The sequence below is a fragment of the Aythya ferina genome (assembly GCF_964211825.1).
Source record: "Aythya ferina genome assembly, chromosome: 23".
Lineage (NCBI taxonomy): Eukaryota > Metazoa > Chordata > Aves > Anseriformes > Anatidae > Aythya > Aythya ferina.
Genome location: NC_140321.1, coordinates 4837888 through 4855516, shown reverse-complemented (window position 1 = coordinate 4855516; position 17629 = coordinate 4837888). Strand labels below are relative to the sequence as shown.

General features: G+C 67.2%; 2 protein-coding genes across 4 annotated transcripts; one reads left to right on the top strand and one right to left on the bottom strand.

Annotated features, from left to right (window-relative positions):
* The first annotated feature begins 1321 nt into the window (after positions 1 to 1321).
* On the top strand, positions 1322 to 8341 carry PDK2 (pyruvate dehydrogenase kinase 2). Of its 2 annotated transcripts, none has more exons than XM_084496301.1 (11): positions 1322 to 1477; positions 2715 to 2856; positions 4240 to 4311; positions 4527 to 4711; positions 5587 to 5676; positions 5996 to 6073; positions 6178 to 6254; positions 6338 to 6436; positions 6533 to 6640; positions 7503 to 7616; positions 7714 to 8341. In XM_084496301.1, the coding sequence occupies exons 1-11, from the start codon at positions 1360 to 1362 to the stop codon at positions 7852 to 7854; spliced, it is 1224 nt and encodes a 407-aa protein (XP_084352427.1). In that variant the 5' UTR covers positions 1322 to 1359; the 3' UTR covers positions 7855 to 8341. The 2 variants fall into 2 exon arrangements, with proteins under 2 accessions (XP_084352427.1, XP_084352426.1); XM_084496300.1 differs by having other exon boundaries at positions 6533 to 6655.
* Positions 8342 to 8703: 362 nt separating this feature from the next.
* Positions 8704 to 15030, bottom strand: SAMD14 (sterile alpha motif domain containing 14). 2 transcript variants are annotated; one of them, XM_084496298.1, is made up of 10 exons: positions 14938 to 15030; positions 14156 to 14210; positions 12913 to 13070; positions 12358 to 12652; positions 12183 to 12270; positions 11783 to 11857; positions 11531 to 11687; positions 10333 to 10446; positions 10079 to 10234; positions 8704 to 9320 (listed from the first exon to the last, which is right to left on the bottom strand). In XM_084496298.1, the coding sequence occupies exons 2-10, from the start codon at positions 14196 to 14198 to the stop codon at positions 9165 to 9167; spliced, it is 1242 nt and encodes a 413-aa protein (XP_084352424.1). In that variant the 5' UTR covers positions 14199 to 14210; positions 14938 to 15030; the 3' UTR covers positions 8704 to 9164. The 2 variants fall into 2 exon arrangements, with proteins under 2 accessions (XP_084352424.1, XP_084352425.1); XM_084496299.1 differs by having other exon boundaries at positions 12358 to 12457.
* Between the last annotated feature and the right edge of the window lie 2599 nt (positions 15031 to 17629).

The following is a 17629-nucleotide window of genomic DNA, read 5'->3' as shown; positions in this document are numbered from 1 at the left end:
TAACCCCAACCCTAACCCCAACCCTAACCCTAACCCTAATGACCCTAACCCTAACCCTAACCCTAACCCTAATGACCCTAACCCTAACCCCAACCCTAACCCCAACCCTAACCCTAACCCTAATGACCCTAACCCTAACCCAAACCCAAACCCTAGAACCTAACCCTAACCCTAAACCCTAACCCTAACCCTAAACCCAAACCCTAACCCTAACCCTAAACCCTGCTTCTTCTCCCTTTCCAAACAACCCTAAATGTAACTGTAACCAGAACACTGAGCCGAACCCTAAGTAGGACCCTAGAAAGCACATATGGCTTCACTTTCTTCCATCAAAAAATGCTCCCAACGGAAGCCTTTGGGTACACCTTGTGGTGTAAGTGGGTACTGGAGGTAGGACCGGAGCACACCTCCAGCCCAAATGCTGCCCGCCCCCAGGGCGGAGCCCCGTCTCCCTGAGATACGCTTGGAGTCACTGCAGCTGCTCCTAAAAGATATATAAGATAAAATATCATATAAAATATATTGTAAAATATAAAATATAATGTAAAATATAATGTAATATAGAATAGAATATAAATTGGCTCAAGGGAGACGGGATGGTAGGGAAGATCCCATCGGCATCCCATCCCATCCCCCTTGGTTGGGGTTATTGGGGGGCTTCCCTCGGCTGGGGTTATTGGGGGGGCTCCCCTTGGTTGGGGTCATTGGTGGGAACTCCCCCAGTTGGGATTATTGGGGGGGACTCCTCCAGCTGGGATTACTGGGGGGACTCCCGTCGGCTGGGGTTATGGGGGGGGGTCCCTCGGCTGGGATTATTGGGGGGGCTCCTCTTTGTTTGGGGTTATTGGGGGGGGGGGGGCTCCCCTTGGTTGGGGTTACTGGGGGGGGCTTCTCCCGGCTGGGGTTATGGGGGGGGGCTCCCCATGGTTGGGGTCTTTGGGGGGGGCTCCCCTTGGCTGGGATTATTGGGGGGCTCCCCCTGGTTGGGGTTATCGGGGGGGGGGGCTCAGAGCGCCGCCCAGGCCATCGCGCTACACTCCGGCACCCAAGGGGTTAAATCCGGCCCGGCTCCGGCCGCGAAGGGGTTAACGAGTTTGGGGGGAGGGGCGTGGCCAGAGGGGCGTGGCGCGCCTAACCCCGCGGGGGGGGGGAGGGGCGAAGAGGGGGGGCGGGTCCGGCGGGCTCTGATTGGCGGCGGGCGGGCCGTGACCGGTGGGCGTGGCTAAGGGGGCGTGGCGCGGGAAAGGGGCGGGCGCGGGCGCGGGAGCTGGGGCGCGGGGGCGCGGCGGCGGCGGGGCCGGGGGCCGGGGGCCGGGGGCTGGGGGGCGGCGGCGGGCGGCGGGGTGGGGGGGGGGCACCATGAGGCTGCTGCGGTGCCTGCGGAAGCGGGCGGCCCTGGCGGGGGTGCCCACCTACATCGAGCACTTCAGCAAGTTCTCGCCCTCGCCGCTCTCCATGAAGCAGTTCCTGGACTTCGGTAAATAACACCCCCCCCCCCCGCGGGTGCTGCCCCCCCCCCCCCTATTTTGCCCCCCCCTCGGTGTACCCCCAGACCGGGTGGTGGTGGAGACCCCCTCGGCAATAGCTGGTTCTGTTCTGCCCCCCCCCGGTAAACAGCCGGTGTCCCGCCACCCCCCCATGTAGTAACCGCCCCCCCCCACTTAGTTACCGCCCCCTCCCCTAATTTACCGCCCCCCCCCCCCCCCCTCCCGAGGAGCACCCCACTAGGGTAGGAGATAGCCTGGCCTTGGGGGGGGGGGCTGCCCCTAAGGAGGGTCCCCCCCCCGTAGTGTTAGGGTACGGGGAAACGCCCCCCCCCCGCCGCCTCCGGTGCTAGGGTGTCCGGTTGTTATTTTGGGGGGGGGTCCCCTGCGTGCACCCTCATCTAGGATAGTAAGACCCCCCCCCTTGGAAAATACCCCACAGGTAAAAAGCTGGGCTAGCAAAACGCTGTCCTGCTTCGGGGGGGGGGGCGTCTTGCCCCCTCTGACCCCCCCCCCAAATCCCCTTTAGTTAACCCCCCCCACTATTCCAGCCCTGTCCTGCCCCCCCCGGGTACATACCAGGCCCTGGGGTCCCCCTCCCACCATCCCTGGCTCCCCAGGGGATGCCATCGCCCCCCCCCCCCGTGATGCTCCCCAGGGTGCCCCCACCTGTCTCTGCGTCTCTGTCACCCCCCGCCCCCCCCCGCGTGGTTAATGTCAGGGCTATATTTATTTACGTCCCCCCCCTCTTCATCCCTGCTGGTGGCTGCACCCTGGGGTCCCCTGATGCTGTTTTGTGGCCCCCCCCCCAGGTCCTCCTGGGCTTCCCCCCTTTATGGCCCCCCCCTTTATCCCCAGGATGTGCCCCCCCCCCCCCTTTATAGCCCCCTCCATGCCCCCACCAGGCTCTGTGCCACCCCCCGGTTGGGGACACGGCCACCTGGGGACCCCAGCGCCACCCCTGGGCGAACCCTCCCAGGCATGGGACGAGGGCGCTTCCAGCCCCAGCCCGCTCCATACTGGTCATACTGGTCCATACTGGTTGCCCAGCCTGCCGAGCCCAGCCCCGTCCCAGTGCCCTCAACCCCTTTAGGGTCTAAAATCAGGGACCTGCCGCGGTTCCTGCTGGCGGAGGGGATGAAGCCCACCTTGGGGGGCTTGGAGGGAGTTGGGAGGGGGGGTCCAACGGGGTTCACCCACCCCCCCCCCGTGCCCCCCACCCCCCCCCAGGGTCCAGCAATGCCTGCGAGAAGACCTCCTTCGCCTTCCTGCGGCAGGAGCTGCCCGTGCGCCTCTCCAACATCATGAAGGAGATCAACCTCCTGCCCGACCGCGTCCTGCGCACCCCCTCCGTGCAGCTGGTGCAGAGCTGGTGAGCGGGGACACCCCCGGGGGCGGGGGGACGCCACCACCCCTGCCACCCCATTGTCACCACCCCCCCATGCTGCTACCCGGCCCCCCTGGGGTCGTGGGGATGTCCCCTGGGTGCCAGCGTGGGTCGTGCCGCTGCCAGCATGGGTCCCACTGCTGTCGCCGTGGGTCCCACCGTTGTCACTGAGGTCCCACCGTTGTCACCGAGGTCACACCGTTGTCACCGAGGTCCTGCCATTGTCAGCACGGGTCCCACTGCTGTCACCCTGAGGGATCCCACCGCTGTCACCTGCCTGGGTGCCACCCCACGGGTCCTACTGTTGTCACCGTGGGTCCTGCCATTGTCCCCACGGGTCCTACTATTGTCCCCATGGGTCCCACCACTGTCCCCTATCTCCCGCCACTGTCCCCACAGGTCCTACTAATGTCCCTACAGGTCCCACCATTGTCCCTGAGCTCCCACCATTGTCACCCCAGCTCCCACCACTGTCACTGAGGTCCCACTGCTGTCACCCAGAGGGATCCCGGTGCCACCACCTGCCTGGGTGCCACCGTGGGTCCCACCGTTGTCACCATGGGTCCCACCATGGGTCCCGCTATTGTCCCCAAGCTCCCACCGCTGTCCCCCCAAGGGTGACCCCACCGCCACCACCTGCCTGTGTGCCCCCACTGGTGCCGCTGCCACCGCCGCTCCTGCCACCAGCTCTCGTCCCCAGCAGATCCAGAGGGCGCTGCTGGGGGGCGGGGGGGGGCAGGGGGGTGGCACGGGGATGAGGACAAGGCACGGGTGGCACCCAGCCCTTTGGTGGCACAGGCTGCCGGCCAGCTTGGGGACACGTCACCTGCTGCCAGCACAGGGCCGGGGGGGGGTCCCCAGCCCCTCCGCAACCCCTCCTGCCCCCTGAAGGGGCCAAGCCAGCCCTGGTGGCCGGGGGGGGGCACGGAGGGGTGTCCCTGGGGGTGCGGGGGACAGGCTCTGGGTGTCCCTTTAAGGGCCACGTCCCCCTGCCAGCTGGTGGCAGCTTGAACCTTCTCCCAGCGCGGCCACGTGATGGGCTGTTTGCTGGTGGCGTCCCCGTGCCAGCCCTGCGAGATTTGGGACCGGGGGGGGGGGTGGCAGGATCAGGCCCGGCCCCTCTCCCAAAGCACATGAACTGGGGGGCGGGGGGCACATCGCTGGGACCCCCACACCCACCCTCTGTGTCCCCACCGTCCCCAGGGCCACCGTGCTATGGGGCAAGCATGTGTCCCCCCCCTGCCCCCCTCTAGGGTGGCTTCATGGGGCAGCGCTCGCTCCGGGGGGGTGCTGAGCCCCTCGCCCTGCAGTGGGGACCCCCGGTGCCCCCAGTTTCTGGGGGGGGGGGGTGACCGGTTCCTTCCCCAGGTACGTGCAGAGCCTGCTGGACATCATGGAGTTCCACGACAGGGACCCCGAGGACCAGGCCACGCTGGGGCAGTAAGTGCAGAGGGGGGGGGTGACAACCCCAGTGTGTCCCCCCCCCCTTGTCACCTCTGGCACAGCCGCCACCGGATTCCACGTCGGGTTTTCCCCGATGCCTCCGATCCCTGGGAAAACCCGGAGTGGATCAGAGCCGTGCCGGGACCGGGTGTCCCCCCACCCCCCCCATAGCCTTGTGTGTGTCCCCCCCCCCCCCTCCATGTCCCCGGCAGGTTCACCGACGCCCTGGTGACCATCCGCAACCGGCACAACGACGTGGTGCCCACCATGGCGCAGGGCGTCATCGAGTACAAGGACGCCTACGGGGACGACCCGGTGTCCAACCAGAACATCCAGTACTTCCTCGACCGCTTCTACCTGAGCCGCATCTCCATCCGCATGCTCATCAACCAGCACAGTGAGGGTCCCCCCAGGTCCCCAATGTCACCACCGGGTCCCCACCGCCACCCCCCGGGGTCCCCTCGGTGACCCCGAGCGCCGCCGGTGTCACCCCGCATTGAGCGTCCCATCAGCGGTCCCGAGCATCATCGGTCCTAAGTGTCCTGCTCATGCCCACGTTGTCCCCATCAGCTCTGGGTGTCCCAGTCCCATCTGGGGCACCCTGTCACCCCTGGGTGTCCCCTCTTGTCCCCGGTGTCCCCCATGCCCCAAGTGTCCCCACCAGCTCCATGCACCCTGCTTGTGTCCTCAGCATCACTTTGTCCCTGGTGTCCCCAGCAGTCCTGAGCATCCTGCTCCTGTCCCCTGCTCCTGACCCCATCAGCTCTGGGTGTCCCTGTCCCATCTGGGGCACCCTGCCAGCCCTGGGTGTCCCCTGTCACCCCTGGGTGTCCCCTTTTGTCCCCGGTGTCCCCCCTGCCCCGAGCGTCCCCATGAGCCCTGTGTGCCCTGCTTGTGTCCTCAGCATCACCTTGTCCCCACCAGCCCCAGGTGTCCCCCATCATCCCCAAATGTCCCCCATTGTCCCCAGGTGTCCCCATCATCCCCAATGTCCCCCACTGTCCCCAGGTGTCCCCGTTGTCCCCAGGTGTCCCCACCAGCCCCAGGTGTCCCCATCATCCCCAGTGCTTGTGCACCTTGGCTGCCCCACGTCCCTGTCCCCTGCGTGCCCACCCTGCCCCTGCGCCCACCCCTGTCCCCACGTCACCCACCACAAGGGACCCTAAACCCAGCCTTGGGCACAGCTGGGGGTGGGGGGGCACCAATCTGGGGGTCTTTGTGGGGTTATTTGGGGGTCCCCAGCGCTAACACCCCCCCCCTGCACCTCCCCAGCGCTGCTCTTTGACGGCAGCACCAACCCGGCGCACCCCAAGCACATCGGGAGCATCGACCCCCACTGCAGCGTGGCCAACGTGGTGAGAGGTCTGTGGGGCCGGGGGGGGGTCGGCTCCCACCCCGCCGGGGGGGGCACGGCGTCAGGGAGGGGATTTGGGGGGGGGGGGTTCAGTCCTTTAAGGTCCCCCCGATCTTCTCCTTTCTCCGGGAGCTTTTAATCCGGGAGCCACCCGTGTCACGAGCTGGGCAAGGCTCAGCCAAGGGGTGCCTGGGTGTTTTGGGGTCACCCCGGCGGCTTGTGGGGTCTCTAAAACTGTAAAATATTTTGGGGTGTGGGGAAAAGGGGGGGGTCCCAAAGCCTTGGTGCCAAGCACGTTGACCCTTCCTCCTCGCTCCCCACCCACAGACGCCTACAACATGGCCAAGCTGCTGTGCGACAAGTACTACATGGCCTCGCCCGACCTGGAGATCGAGGAGGTGAACGGTGAGGCCGGGGGGGGGGTCCCCGCTATGGGGTCGGGGTCGGGGGAGGATTTTGGGAGGCTCGTTTGGGGCTGGGGAGGCCACTGACGGCGCTGTGCCCCGCAGCGAGCAGCCCCCAGCAGCCCATCAGCATCGTCTACGTCCCCTCGCATCTCTACCACATGCTCTTCGAGCTCTTCAAGGTAACGCCGTGAGGACCCCAATGATTATTTTTTTTTGGGGGGGGCGCATTTTATGGGGTCCCTAAACCGCCTCGCCCCCCCAGAACGCCATGCGAGCCACCGTGGAGAGCCACGAGAACAGCCCGCGGCTACCGGCCATCAGGGTGATGGTGGCCCTGGGCCAGGAGGACCTCTCCATCAAGGTGCGTCACCGACCCCCCCCGGGGGACACGGGGGGGGCATCTGCCACCCCCTGCCACCCCCTGCCACCCCCTGTCACCCCCTGTCACCCCCTGTAGATGAGTGACCGGGGTATGGGTGTCCCCCTGCGCAAGATCGAGCGGCTCTTCAGCTACATGTACTCCACGGCTCCGACCCCACAGCTGGGCACCGGGGGGGCCCCCCTGGTAGGTGCCCCCCTGGTACGTGACACGGGATCCCGGGGCGGTGCTGGGAGGGGGTTTGGGGGGGGTTTGGGGGGGTTTGGGGGTGTTTGGGGGGGGTTTGGGGACGTTTGGGGGTGGCGTGGGGTTGTTTGGGGGTGCTTGGAGGTGGCACGGGGGCGTTTGGGGGCACTTGAGGGGTGGTGGGAGGAGTTTGGGGGGGGACATTTGGGGTGGTGGGGGGGGTTGGGGTGGTGTGGGGGAGTTTGGGGGTGGCATGGGGACGTTTTGGGGTGGCATGGGGACATTTGGGGGTGACATGGGGATGTTTGGGGTTGCTCGGAGGTGGCACGGGGGCATTTGGGGACACTTGGGGGGTATGGGAAGAAGTTTGGGGGTGGTATGGGGGGGCTTGGGGTTGGTGTGGGGTCACGTAGGGGTGCTCGGGGTTAGCACAGGGACATTTTGGGGTGGAAAGGGCAGGTTTAGGGTGGCAGGGGGGCGCTTTGGGGAGCTTGGCTATAACACAGGGATATTTGGGGGTGGCATGAGGATATTTGGGGGTGGCATAGTGAGGTTTGGGCTGGCGTGGGGACGTTTTGGGGTGCCTGGAGGAGCATGGGGACACTTTGGGGTGCTTGGGGGTGACATGGGGACACTTTGGGGTGCCTGGAATGGCACGGGGACGTTTGGGGTTGCTTGGGGGTGCCATGGGAGACACCTGGGGTTGGCACGGGGATGTTTTTGGTTGGCACGGGGATGCCCGGCGGTGCCACCTGAGGGTGCGCGCGGTGCCACTCGGGGTGGCGTGGGGAGGCGTGGGGGCTCCCTGGGGTGCCGACTCCATAACCCCCAAACCCCATAACCCCCAACCCCCAACCCCCAGGCCGGTTTTGGCTACGGGCTGCCCATCTCCCGCCTCTACGCCAAGTACTTCCAGGGGGACCTGCAGCTCTTCTCCATGGAGGGCTTCGGCACCGACGCCGTCATCTACCTAAAGGTGGGGGGGTCCTTCCCCGTCCCCTTATCCGGGGGGGGGGTCTCGGGGTTTCGGGGGGGTCTCGGGGCCGCTCCCCATCCCCCGGCTGTCCCCGCAGGCTCTGTCCACGGACTCGGTGGAGCGGCTGCCGGTGTACAACAAGTCGGCGTGGCGGCACTACCAGGCCAGCCAGGAGGCCGGGGACTGGTGCGTGCCCAGCACCGAACCCAAAAACACCTCCACCTACCGCGTGCCCTAGGCGTGGGGGGGCTCCCTGCTGGGACCCCCCCCCCCCTCCAATTCCAAGCCTTGGTGGTCTTTAGGTACGGGGCTGGGGCTGGCGGCGGGGTCCCCTAACCGCAGCGCCCCCCCCCCCAGCACCCCCGTCCCAGGGAGGGTGCGACCCCGTGGGGGGCAGCGAGGGACTGTCCCCCCCCCACCCACAGCCTCCCAGTATGACCAGTAGCACTTTGCCACCCCCCCCCTCCAGCCGTGACAGGGTGGGGGGAGCGGGTCAGAGCCCCCCCTCCCCAGCTCCCTGTGCCGTCCCTGGCATTGCACTACTGAGCTGTCCCCACCCGTGTGTGCCCCCCCCCACACCCCGTGCACCCCATAGGGTTGCCCCCCCCCCCCAATAGGGTTGCCCACCCCCATATAGGATTGTCCCCCCCCCAGGCATGCTCTGACCTGCTCGGGATCCTGTCCCCCCCCTCCCCACGCTGTCAGTAAATCGGATGTTGACTGAGTGCCTCTGGTGGCTTTTTGGGGACCCCCCCCCACTTCGTGTCCCCCCCCCCCCATGGCAGTCCCTTTTCCTGCTCCGTGCCTCAGTTTCCCCCTTGGGCTTGGGAAGAGGCTGGGGGCTTGGGGACATTGGTGGCACTTGGGGGGGGGAGAGACAGATTTGGGGGCTGCAGCCATGCTCCGTGCCCCCCCCCAAAAAAAAAAAACAGCCCCCCCCCTCCCCGCCAGAACCCCACATCCCAGTCAGGCTCGCACTGGTTTGCACTGGCCCTTGATACCCTTTTATTTCCTGGGGTGCCCCCGTGCCGGGGGGGGCTTTTACCTGGGGGGGGAGACTGGGGGGGGGAGGGGTGGGGGTCAGCATTCGCTTACCGCACCCCAACTGGGGGTGTGCGTGTCCGGGGGGCGGGGGTCAGGCCATGCACTGTCCTCGGCTGGTGCCGCACCACACCGGGGTGGATTTGGGGGGGGCAGCTGGGACCCCCCCCCCCAAAACCATGGACCCCTTGGGGGGGTGGGTGGGCAGCCGGGGTTGGGGAGGAGGCATGAAATATTTGGGGAGGGGGGTCCAACGTGCTGTTTGCATCCGGAATAGGGGCCCGGGGGGGGGGGCCCAGTCTGTGCCCATGGGGTGCAGGTGAGGGGGGGGGACACGCAGAGGTGGGGGGGGGGACAGGGACACGCGTGCTGCTCCGTGCCCGTCTCAGCCTGGCACCGCGCTCCCTTCGCCACCGCCGCGTGTCCGGGGCCAGGCGCCCCCCCCCTCCCCAGGGAGGGCAGTGGGCAGGGGAGGGGGGCATGGGGGCTCTCCTGTCCCCCCCCCAACTAGCTCCTCCGCTGCTCCTGGTCCTTCTTCTTCTGCTTCTCCCGCTGCTTCTCTGCCTTCTCCTGGGCCTTGCGCTCCTTCTCCACGGCCAGGCTCAGCTCCTTCAGCTTCCTCTTGAGCACGGCGCGGTCCTGGGAGCTGCCCACCCCCAGCGCCTGCCGCCACACCAGGGGCTGCTGGGGGGGGCCACACAGACCCCCCCACCAGGTCTTGGGGTGCCTGAATTCCCCTGGTCTATGCACCAGCCCCACAGGGATCTAGAACGCGGTGTGTTGGGCCACCTCCTCCTGCCCCATGGAGCAGTGTTTTGGGGTACCTAGAACCTTTTGGCCCTCGATGGGCACCTTGGTGTACGTAGATCCCACCCACATCTGTCCCATGGAGCAGCCTGTTGGGTTACCTAGAGCCTGCTGTCCTTTGATGGGGCCGTTGGGACACCTAGAACCCACCCAGACCTCCTGCCCCACGGAGCTGCCCGTTGGGGTACTTGGAACCCAACCAAACGTGCATCGTTGGGGGATCTAGAACCCGCCCAGATCTCTCACCCCATGGAGATGCCCGCTGGGGTACTTGGAACCCAACCAAATACACCCTATTGGGGGATCTAGAACCCACACAGACCTCCTACCCCACAGAGCTGCCCAATGGGGTACTTGGAACCCAACCAAGCGTTCCCCATTGGGCGATCTAGAACCCGCCCAGACCTCCTACCCCATTGAGCTTCCTGTTGGGTTACCTAGAACCTGTTACCCTCTGGCACGGCAGTTGGGGTACCTAGAACACAAGCTTCCTACCCCTTGGAGCACCCTGTTGGCACACCTAGAACCTCTTTTCCCTGTTCCTGAGCCCACGGGGGCACCTAGAACCCCACCCAGGGGCAGGGACTGTCACCCCCAGCCCCCCCCCCCCCCACCTTGAGCTTGGCACCGTCGAGGTGCAGGAGCCGGGGGCCATCGACACCGTGGGCCGAGAACTCCTCCACGTACTGCTCCAGGTTGAGGCTCTCCAACCACTGCCCCACCTGCCGGCACGTCCAGCCCGCGGCGGCGCCGGGGGGCTCGTCCAGGAACTTTTGGGGGGGGGGGGGGGGCAGGAGGAGGGCGTTAGCGAGGGACGCACGACGCCGACCTCGCGCCCCACAACACCTTTGGGGTGGGGGGGTCTCACCTCGTCCGAGGACTGCGACAGCGTGTGGTAGGGGTAGGAGCACTTGGTGGCGGCGGGGCCGGGCAGGCGCGGGCTGGAGCTGGGCGGCGGGGACTCATCGCTCAGCGTCGAGTCCTGGGGCGGCGGGAGGAGCGAGGGCTGGTGCCCCCAGAGCAGCCTGCGGCCCCCCACCCCCCAGCCCCCTTCTTGTCCTCCCCACAGGGCTGGGACACCCTAGGTGGCTACCAGACCCTATAAGGGCTTTGATGCCCTGATAGCTATCTTGGCCCTATAAGGGTTTTGACACCCCGATAGCTATCTTGGCCCTATAGGGCTTTGATACCCCGATAGCGACCTTGACCCTACAGGGCTTTGATACCCTAATAGCTAACTTGACCCTATAAGGGCTTTGATACTCCGATAGATATCGTGGCCCTATAGGGCTTTGATACCCCGATAGCTATCTTGGCCCTATAAGGGCTTTGACACCCCAATAGCTATCTTGACCCTATAAGGGCTTTGACACCCTGATAGCTAACTTGGCCCTATAAGGGCTTTGATACCCCAATAGCTATCTTGACCCTATAAGGGCTTTGATAACCCAATAGCTATCTTGGCCCTATAGGGCTTTGATACCCTGATAGCTACCTTGACCCTATAAAGGCTTTGATACCCCGATAGCTATCTTGACCCTATAGCATTTTGACACCCTGACAGCTATCTTGACCCTATAGGGCTTTGACAACCCAATAGCTATCCTGACCCTACTGTGCGTTGATCCCCCTCCCTACAGCTACCCAACCCTATGGGTCTCTCATCCTCCCCCCATAACTGTCTTGGCTCTATGGGGCTTTGATCCCCTCCCCTAGAGCTACCTTGACTTTATGAAGCTTTGACTCCCCCCATAACTTCCTTGACTCTGTAGGGTTTTGAGCCACTCACCCATCGTTATCTTGACCTTATGGGGCTTTGATCCCCTTGTCTGTAGCCACACAACCCTATAGATTTCACCCCTTCCCCTATAGTTATCTCGACCCTATGGGGCTTTGTCCCCCTACCCAAACCCAAAGACCTTTGACCTCTTCCCCTGCAGTGACCTCACCCACAGAAGCACCGACCTTCCCTACAGCATCCCGGCCCTATAGGACTCCCGTGCCCTCCCCTACGCCCACCTGCCCCAACGGGGGGTGGGGGGGGTCGGGGACCCTCGGGCACCGACCTGGGAGGCGGATTTGGCGGGGCTGAGCCCCTCGTGCCGGGGGGAGCCAGCGGGCGACGCGGAGCCGGGGGACGCCGAGCCCCTGGCGCTGTCCGAGAACCAGGAAAAGGGCAGGAACGGGGACCCCGAGGGGCGGCCGGGACCCTCCGACGCCTCCCTGGGGACAGAGCCACGTATTAGGGCCCTGGAGCCGCCCCCGCCCGCTGTATGGGGCCCAGCAGCCCCCCCCCATGACGGGTTGGGGACCCCCACCTGCTGCCCATGGACAGGCGGTTGCTGCCCTTCTCCTTGCGGCTCTTGCTGGAGGACGCCCGGCGGAGGGTGACCCTGCGTGGGGGGAGTGGGGTGGAGAGATGGGTGCCCCGATGGCCCTGCTCGCCCCCCCCAGCCCCATCAGCCCCCCCCAGCCCTCATTCCCTCTGTCTCCTTCCATCCTTCTTCAGGGAACCCTCCCTCCATCCATCCATCCATCCATCCCTACGGAGACCCCCCCACCTCCCTGTCCCTCCAGCCCCCCCTCCATTCATCCCCCCACCTTCCCCTTGCCCCTCACCCCCCCCCCATCCACCCATCTGTCCCGCATCCACCCCTCCCCACCCCCTCGACCCCCCCCCAACCCCCTCAAACCCCCCCCCCCGGGACCGGGGCTCACCCCAAATCCAAGAACTTCCTCCGCGTCTTCTTATCCAGCCCCACGGTGGGGCTGGCCGGCTCGGGGGGGCTCATGTCCCTGCTGTCATCTGCAGGATGAGGACGGGGGGTGTCACCCAGCGCCCCCTGCTTGGGGGTGCCTTGGAGGGGGGGTGAAATTTGGGGGGGGGGCTCACCTTCGCTGTGCCGCTGGGGCCGTGCGTCGCGGCGGGCGAAGCCGGGCGAGCTGTCGGAGCTGGGGCAGGATTTGGGCGAGGGGGTGCCCGCCAGCCCCTCCTGGGACGAGGCGTTGGTGAGGGGCCGGTAGCGGCTGAGGGGGGGCGAGGGGGCCGGGGGGGGCTCCCCCAACGCCCTCCTCACCGCCCCCGCCTCGAAGGAGAACTCGGCGCCGCGGGAGAAGGGCGAAGGGGCCGAGAGCGGCGGCACGGCGGGGGGCGAGTGGCCGGGGGCCACGGGGCTGCCCTCGGCTCCCTGGGGAGGGGGGGGGGTGGGGGGGGCGGAGGGAAGAGGGAGGGGGGCACATGGCACGGGGGCGTCAAATCCCTGTGCCCCCCCCTCGTCCTCACCCATCGGGGGCTCTCCAAATCCCCCCCAGCCGGGGCTGTTCCCTGCGTGACGCTCCCTCTCCATCCCTTCCCCAAATTTTTCCCAAGGGGTGGGGGGTGTCTGGCGCGCCCCAAATCCCTTCACCCCCCCCGGGTGCCCCCCCCCCCCCCCCCCGGGGGTCTCACCGCCGCGTCGAGCCCCTCCTCGCCCTCGGTGGAGCTGGCGCTGTCTCGCAGGCGGGAGCGGGAGGGTCGGTGCCGGCGGCCCTTGGCTAGGAGCCGGGCTCGAGCCTTCTGCAAGCTGCTGTCCAGGCGCGGCGTCTCTGGAACCACAGCGGTAAAATCTGGGGGTGAAAGAGAGACCGGGGCAGAGAGGGACGGACGGACGGACGGACGGACGGACGGATGGATGGGGAGGTGGGAGAGGTGGGGGGACGCGGATGGGGATGGGGATGGGGATGGGGATGGAGGGTGGGGAGGGGAAGGGTGGGTAAGGGGCGAGGAGGTGGGAGGTGGGTGGACAGACGGACGGACGGATGGATAGGGGTAGGGGTAGGGAAAGGGAGGTGGGGATGGACAGACGGACAGAGCGGTACAGGGAGGGGGGGGAGAGGGGGGCACGGATGGACGCGGAGGGTCAGGGAGGATGGGGACAAGACGGAGGGGTGGGGAGGGGCAGGGACATCGAGGAGGGAGGGATGGGGGAGGACAGAAAGGGGGGTGGAAGAGCAGCGGAGGGACAGACGGACAGGGACAGACGGACGGGTGGTCAGGAAGAGAAGGCCAGCACGGGGACAGGGAGGGGACAGAGGGACACGGGGACACGGGGACACAGGGACAGGGCAAGCACGGGACCGGTGGGATCCCAGAGGAGAGGGCAGGGGGCGAGGGGGGGGGCGTTGGGGACACGGGGACGGGGGGCACCCCGGTGGGGTGGGAGGGGGACGGGGGGACAGAGAGAAGAGCTCAGAGGTGCCCGCAGCGGGGACCAGAGCTGTGGGGTGTCCCCAGGGACCCAACGTCCCCGTCACCCCCAAATCCTGGGGGGGGGGGGGCAAGTGGCACCCCCCCACGCCGCTGTGCCCCAAACCCGGGGGTGGGTGGCTCGGGGCAGTGTCCCCTGGTTGTCCCCGTGCCATGTGCCCCGTGTGTGTCCCCATGTCCCCGTGTCCCCCTGTCCCCACCCCCCCACATCCCTGCCCCCCCGTCCCCGTGTCCCGCCCCCCCCCCACAACCACATCCCTGCACCCCCCCCCACGTCCCTGCATCCCCATGCCTGACCCCACAGGTGACCCCCCCCAAAAAAAAGGTGACCCCATCGCCACCACAACACCAAGAGGGTGCGGGGGGGGGGGGGCAGCAGGGGCAGCACCCCCCAATGGGTGCTGCCCCCCCCCCCTTTCAGCCCCCCCCCCCCCCAGGGACTCACCGAAAACCTCATCCTCCGCGTCCTGCAGCTTGGAGACCGACATGGTGGGGCAGGGCTGGGGGGGGCGCAGGGGGCAGTCAGGGGGGGGGGGGGTCGGTATTTTTTTTTTGGGGGGGGGGGGGGGGAGGTAAGGTAATGAGGCCAGTTGTTACGGGGCGGTCAGGAAGGGGTTAAATCCCTCCCGATGTTCGGGGGGGGGTCTCTCGGTGGGGGGGGGGGCTGCTCATGCCTTGGGGGCACCATTGGGGGGGGGGTGAGGGGGGGAGGAGGTTTGAGCCCTGATACCCCAAATCCACCCCCCCCCCCCCCCAAAAGGCCCCTCCCTGCCCCCAGGGAGGCCAGTGGGGGGGGGAGGGGGGGTGATACTGGGGGGGGTGATACTGGGGGGGCTGTACTGGGGGGGGGGGTGGTACTGGAGGGGTTGTACTGGGCGGGGGGGATTGTACTGGGGGGGCTGTACTGGGGGGGAGTGATACTGGGGGGGGCTGTACTGGGGGTGGGGGTGATACTGGGGGGGCTGTACTGGGGGGGGTGATACTGAGGGGGGCTGTACCGGGGATGGGGAGGTACCGGGGGGGCTGTACCGAGGATGCTGTCCCGGGGGGGGGCTGTCCCGGGGATGGGGTGGCACCGGGGGGGCCGTACCCAGAATGGGGCGGCCCCGGGGGGGCTGTCCCGGGGGTGGGGTGGTTCCGGGGGGGCTGTCCCGGGGCTGTTCCCTCCCGGGGGGTTCCGCCCTGGCCCCCCCCTCCCCTTACCGTGTCCCCCCCCCCCCCACTCACCCGCTCTCCTCGGGCATCCTGGGCGCCTCCCGCCGCCGGGCCCGCGGCCGAACCGGGCTAAGCCGGGGGGGGGGGGATGAGGATGGGGATGGGGGGGGGAGAGGTGAGGTGAGGGGGGGGGGACAGGAACCCGGAAGCGGCTGGGGGAGGGGAGGGGGGGGTGGGATCCGCCGCCCCGCCCCGCCCCGCCCCGCCCGGTCCGACCCGGATCGGATCGGATCGGATCGGCTCGGATCAGCCCGGTTCGGTCCGGTTCAGCCCAGTTCAGCCCAGTTCAGCCCGGTTCAGCCCAGTTTGGCTCGGTTCAGCCCGGTTCGGCTCGGATCAACCCGGTTTAGCCCGGTTCGGCCCGGTTCAGCCCAGCCCGGCCCCGTTCAGCCCAGTTCAGCCCGGTTCGGTCCAGTTCAGCCCGGTTCAGCCCGGTTCAGCCCGGTTCGGTCCGGTTCAGCCCAGTTCAGCCCAGTTCAGCCCGGTTCGGCCCAGTTTGGCTCGGTTCAGCCCGGTTCAGCCCGGTTCGGCCGGGCCCGGCGCGGTGCGCAGCGCGTGGTGCTGAACGGACAGCGCCCGGGGGCCCGCGGGCACGCGCACGGCCCGGGCACGCGCGCACACGCAGCCCCCCCCCCCGCCCCCAACCCCCCCCCCCCACCCCGCCCTCCCTTACCCCTGGGAATGCCCCGCCCCGCCCAGTGCTCCCAGTGCCCCCCCCCCCCACCACTCCCAGTGCTTCCCATCCCGCCCAGTGCTCCCAGTGCCCCCTTCCCTCCCTCCCAGTACCCCCCACCACTCCCAGTCCTCCCACTGCCTCCCACCACTCCCAGTAACCCCCCCACCCCACCCAGTCCTCCTAGTACCCCCCACCCCTCCCAGTACCCCCCTTCTCCCGGCACCCCCCAGTCCTCCCCACACTACCCCCACCCCTCCCGGTGCCCCCCACCTCCCCTCCCAGTCCCCCCAGTACCCCCCACCACTCCCAGTGCCCCCCAACCCCACCCAGTGCCCCCATCCCTCCCAGTATCCCCCACCACTCCCAGTTCCCCCCCAACCCCTCCCAGTCCTCCCAGTGCCTCCCACCACTCCCAGTGCTCCCCAACCCCACCCAGTGCCCCCATCCCTCCCAGTATCCCCCACTACTCCCAGTGTCCCCCAACCCCTCCCAGTCCCCCCAGTCCCCCCCACCACTCCCAGTACCCCCCCACCCCACCCAGTGCCCCCACCCCCCCAAGTACCCCCCCACCACCCCCACCCCTCCCAGTACCCCCCTTCTCCCACCGCCCCCCAGTCCTCCCCACACTACCCCCAACCCCTCCCAGTCCCCCCAGTGCCCCCCAGCTGATCGGGGGGAGATGGGGAGATGGGGGGGGGGCAATGATGCTCCGGGGGGGGGGCCGCGAGGCGTTCCAAAAGGAGGCGCAGTACGTACATAGGTACATATATATAGAGTCTGTACACCCACAGGTACACGTCTGAGATTAAATAACCCCAGCACCCCCCCCCCCTTTTAAATACTCCCCCCCCCCCTTCATTCCCCATCATCTCCCCCCCCTCCGTGCCCCCCCCCCCCCCTCCCCGCCTCCCCCTCCCAGTATAACCAGCTCTGGCTCCCGGTTGCCCCCACATCCAGTTACTGTCGGAGACTCAGTACTTCGGGGGGGGGGGTATGGGGGGGGGGGGCAAATAGAAAAAAAAAAAAAAAAGAAAAAAAAAAAGAAAAAAAATTGGCTGAGAAAGACGGGGGGGGGGACGCGCGGCTGGGGTTGGCCGGTGGGGGGGTGCCCCAGAGAAATACTGTGATTTATGGGGGGTGGGGGGGGTGTATTTACAAATGGGGGGGGGGCTCCCCGCCTCCTGGCATTGCCCCCCCCCCCTACCCAGGGAAGGCAAAAGCCCCGGGTTGGGGGAGGTCGATGGCGGTGCTGGGGGGGGTCCCCAGCTGTGCCCCCCCCCCCCCTGTGGTTGGCAAAGGCCGGGGGTGTCCCCGCGGTGGTGGCAATGGGGGGGGGATAACGGGGTGGGGGGGGTGAGGGGGGGGCAGTGGGGGTGTCCCCCCCCCAAGTCGAAGGGCTGAGGGGTCCCAGCAGCGAACGCTGGGTTGAGTCCATGGGGGGGGGGGGCTTGGCAGCACCGTGCCCCCCCCTCCAGCTGAGTCCCAAGAGGAGGAGCTGGGGTCTGGGGGGTGGCTTCCAGAGTGCCCCCAGTTTGCTCTCCAGTATGGCTCACATTTTTTGGGGGGGGGGGACACATTTCTGCTTGCCCCCCCCCCCATACACACACACACACCAATGTCCAACCAGGGTGCCAGCTCTGTGTCCGAGGGGGGGGGTCACGTCGAGAGGAGGGCGCGCCTGGGGAGGGGGGAGGTCTTGGGGGGGGGTGGGGGGGGGCCGTGCCCCCCCATCTGTCCATCACGTTACCACGAGACTCACACTGGAAACAGATACGAACGTGGGGTGTCTGCGCCCCCCCCCCCCCAAAAAAAAAATAAAAATCCCTCTGGTTGGCCCCCCCCGCACTGTCTGTACCCCAAGGGGGAGATGGGGGGGGCACCAGGAGGCCTCGGCAGGGTCTCACCTCCCCCCCCCCTAAAAAGTGGGGAAGGGGCGGGGAGGGAGAGGATAGGGCTGGGGGAGGTGAGGGGCAAAGCCCCCGGCTTGCCCCCCCCCCCAAAAAAAAATAAAAATTAATAATAAATCGC